This window comes from Bidens hawaiensis, unplaced genomic scaffold (genome assembly GCF_021521415.1).
Source record: "Bidens hawaiensis isolate Kalapana, Puna unplaced genomic scaffold, B.hawaiensis_p1.1 tig00062043_1, whole genome shotgun sequence".
In the NCBI taxonomy this organism is placed as follows: Eukaryota; Viridiplantae; Streptophyta; class Magnoliopsida; order Asterales; family Asteraceae; genus Bidens; species Bidens hawaiensis.
The window spans coordinates 2,648-5,849 of NW_027501119.1; the positions used below are offsets into that span (position 1 = coordinate 2,648).

Sequence of the window (3,202 nt, forward strand, 5' to 3'; positions counted from 1 at the left end):
ACTAGTTAATTACATGTCTGCCCATGGTCTCCATGGTTCTTGTTGGAGGGTTGTTCCTAAATTTGCAGGTCTTCTTTTTCTCTACACTTGTAACCAATTATTTTTATTTATATATTATATTTGCATTTATACGGTAACATCGAAACAATATCAAGCATGCATATAGCATGAGAGAGATGAATATGTGGTCACGTATCTACGTTACTTGCATATGTGCTTTTACTAGCTTAAACCCTAGAAATTTTCAGTTTACACACGAATAATAATAGCAGTAGTATAATGCATATGCCAACGTATATTCGTGGATAACAAATGCATGCACAAATCTGTATGCTATGTGGGACCGTTGTTATCACATTAGTTTAAGTCATTACTAATGGGAAAAGTCTGATATGATAAAAGTAGCTAGGCTAAATGAATGATTTATCTTTTGACATAACTATATGTGCTACACAACGACCGCCTTCATGATCTTTATTGACATATTTATTGGTTATTTTTTTATTTTTATTAAAGCAGGGCTACGAAGAAGTGGCAAGAGTTGTAGATTAAGATGGACTAATTATTTAAGACCGGGTTTAAGACAAGGAAACTTTTCTTCTGAAGAAGCCATGCTCATAATCAATCTACACAATAACTTGGGAAACAAGTATATGACACTGATGCTTGGTATGTTTTAGTTATTATTATTTATAAAAATCTTGATATATTTGTTATATGTTTGAGAACAGGTGGGCAGAAATAGCAAAATATTTACCAGGAAGAACAGATAGTGCCATTAAAAACTTCTGCAACTCCAACATAAAGAAGAAGCTTCTTGACACTAATCCAATAAACAAAAAGATTGATATTATCCCAAGCTATGATTCTCAAAAGGGTTTTGGTAATCAAAACCTTGACTTTGACTTTATTCTTGGTCAAAACTGGAATCCAGATTATCTAATGATGCAATTCCAGCCAAGTGAGAGTCACAGCGAAACTGATGTTGATCTTCCTCCGCTTCCACCATCATTCACGGGTGATTCACTTCTTGATCATCATGCATTGGAGAATTTTGATTTAATTCTTGGTCAAAATTGGGATCCGAATCATCTGATGCCGCAATTTGAGCCAATTGAGATGAACAGTATGAGTTTGATTTTTGAATAATGTTGGTCAACCAAATAATCAGTTCTCTGATGTTGTACCTTGAGACATTCACCATCATAATTTCATTATTTACTTAGGAATTTAGGATCCAATGTTAAATCAGTTTGTGGTGAAAAACAATAACTAAACATATGACTGTATTATAGATCTGATTTGAGATTCTTTGTAAAGTACTAGGTACTTATACATGATACTACCAGCATACAATCATATAACATAAAAAGACAAAACATCCTAAATGACTCTAAACAACCAACAACGACTTACTCATCATCTTCATCTTCTTCAAACTCTTCCTCTTCATCATCCTCATCTCCTTCTCCTACATCCTCATCATCAACTATGAACCCGCCCAAAGTTTCATCACCTTCATCTTCATCATCCTCGTCTTCCTCTTCATCATCGTCACGCGCTGCCTTCATCTTCACATCATCTTTATCTCTTTTACTTGCACCCGCACCCTTTTTGCTTTTATCTTTCGATCTAGTAGAATACTTAGGTTTCGGGTCATTCCTCATTTTCTTCATCACCTCAACATCCTCTTCACTCTCACCCGTCCAAACATCATCTTCATCATCATCCCTCTTTCCGCCCTTTTTCCTCTTCTTTCTTGCACCTTTTCTCGATTTTTCCTCATCTTCATCATCGCTATCCTTGTTAGGTTCTTCAAGAAACCAATTCCAGTTCCTTATGTCACGAATCAACTTCTTTGTGTAGCAATCAAACTCGTGTCCCATAACAGCAAAATTGAACTCTGCAAACACCAATAAAGGGGTGTGCATGAAACCAAAAAAAGCATATCCGAACCCGAAAAAACCAAACTGAACCAAATTTATAAATTTTTCAATTTTTTTAAAAGTAATTTTTAAGAATTTAATAAATATGTATCTCAAATATTTTAGCCCAAATGTATAATCTCAATTAGCTAGTGATAAACAAAATAATTTAGACCCAAACTCATTATTTTGGGCCAAAAAAATATCCACCCCAATTTTTTTTAGCTCAGGTGGCAAAACCGAAACCGAACAACTTTCAAAATTAAAAAAAAAAAACTGAAAGTTTCGGTTTTCGCCCAAAACCGACCAAAACGAATGGCGCAGAAACAACATAAATCGCACACTTTTGGGAATGTTCAGTTCTATTGATGCCTGATCTCTCAAAAGATATTATTATTATTATATACTCAGGCAATTAAACCCTAAATGAGTAACAATCTTAACAACATGATTTTACATCCTTAAACCCTAAATCAAATTTTTTATATAATAACAAACCTTTAACAGGATCGATATCTGATAAATCACCAGTCTCAATTTCATCATGATCAATCCCCGATACCTCCGCTAACACTTCATCAAATCCAACTTCACTATCCAAATCATTACCATCTTCATCTTCAGATACAATTCTCTTCAAATTAAACCAAACAGGAGTCTTCGAAGACACGCAGAACGAGTCTCCGGGCTTCAGTTCACCTCGTTCGGATCTTCTGTAAACCCTAATTTCACCTTCTGTGCAATGGCGTACCCAAATTGGGTTTTTGCCCTTGACTTGGAAGTGGATGATGGCTCTGTTTTCGTGGAGGTTGAAGGATATGTGATGGCGGGAAACTGTACGGTCTGTGGGGGTAAACCCTAGTCCTCGTCTACCGAAATCGATGGGTTCAGAGGGTGTTTGAAGCCGGATTTTGGAGCCATTTTTGCTTTCGATTTCCATTATTTTTTAAACTCAGTGTTTTGCCGACTAAACGCATGTTTGGTTAAGTCCAAGAAGACGTGTACGGATCAGTTTCTAAACCCAAACCGGTTCGGGTTCGGGTTCGGGTTCGGGTTCGGGTTCGGGTTCGAGAACGAGACTATCGAACCGGTATACGAAACGACAAGTTGGGTCGGTTCCAAACCAGTTTGACCCAAACTGGTTCTTTTTGTGAAGTGGGCTGGGTTATAAACCCGGTCGGTGAATACAAACACGTTTTTGTTGCACCTCTAAGTCCAGGCATAAGCTACTAGACGTGCATATGAAAACCAGTTGGGATATAAAACTATGTCCTAAC

At 36.7% G+C, this 3,202-nt stretch overlaps 2 protein-coding genes across 2 annotated transcripts; one reads left to right on the forward strand and one right to left on the reverse strand.

The window, feature by feature from the left end:
• Positions 1-519: 519 nt before the first annotated feature.
• LOC143603483 (transcription factor MYB93-like) lies at positions 520-1,149 on the forward strand (the record flags this gene model as incomplete). Its single annotated transcript, XM_077080262.1, has 2 exons — positions 520-649; positions 732-1,149. Coding segments are annotated over 2 exons (548 nt in total), but the record flags the coding sequence as incomplete, so codon positions are not given.
• A 263-nt stretch (positions 1,150-1,412) lies between these two features.
• On the reverse strand, positions 1,413-2,870 carry LOC143603486 (uncharacterized). The gene is made up of 2 exons (XM_077080263.1): positions 2,424-2,870; positions 1,413-1,903 (listed from the first exon to the last, which is right to left on the reverse strand). Exons 1-2 carry the CDS (start codon positions 2,863-2,865, stop codon positions 1,413-1,415), a joined length of 933 nt encoding a protein of 310 aa, XP_076936378.1. The 5' UTR covers positions 2,866-2,870.
• Between the last annotated feature and the right edge of the window lie 332 nt (positions 2,871-3,202).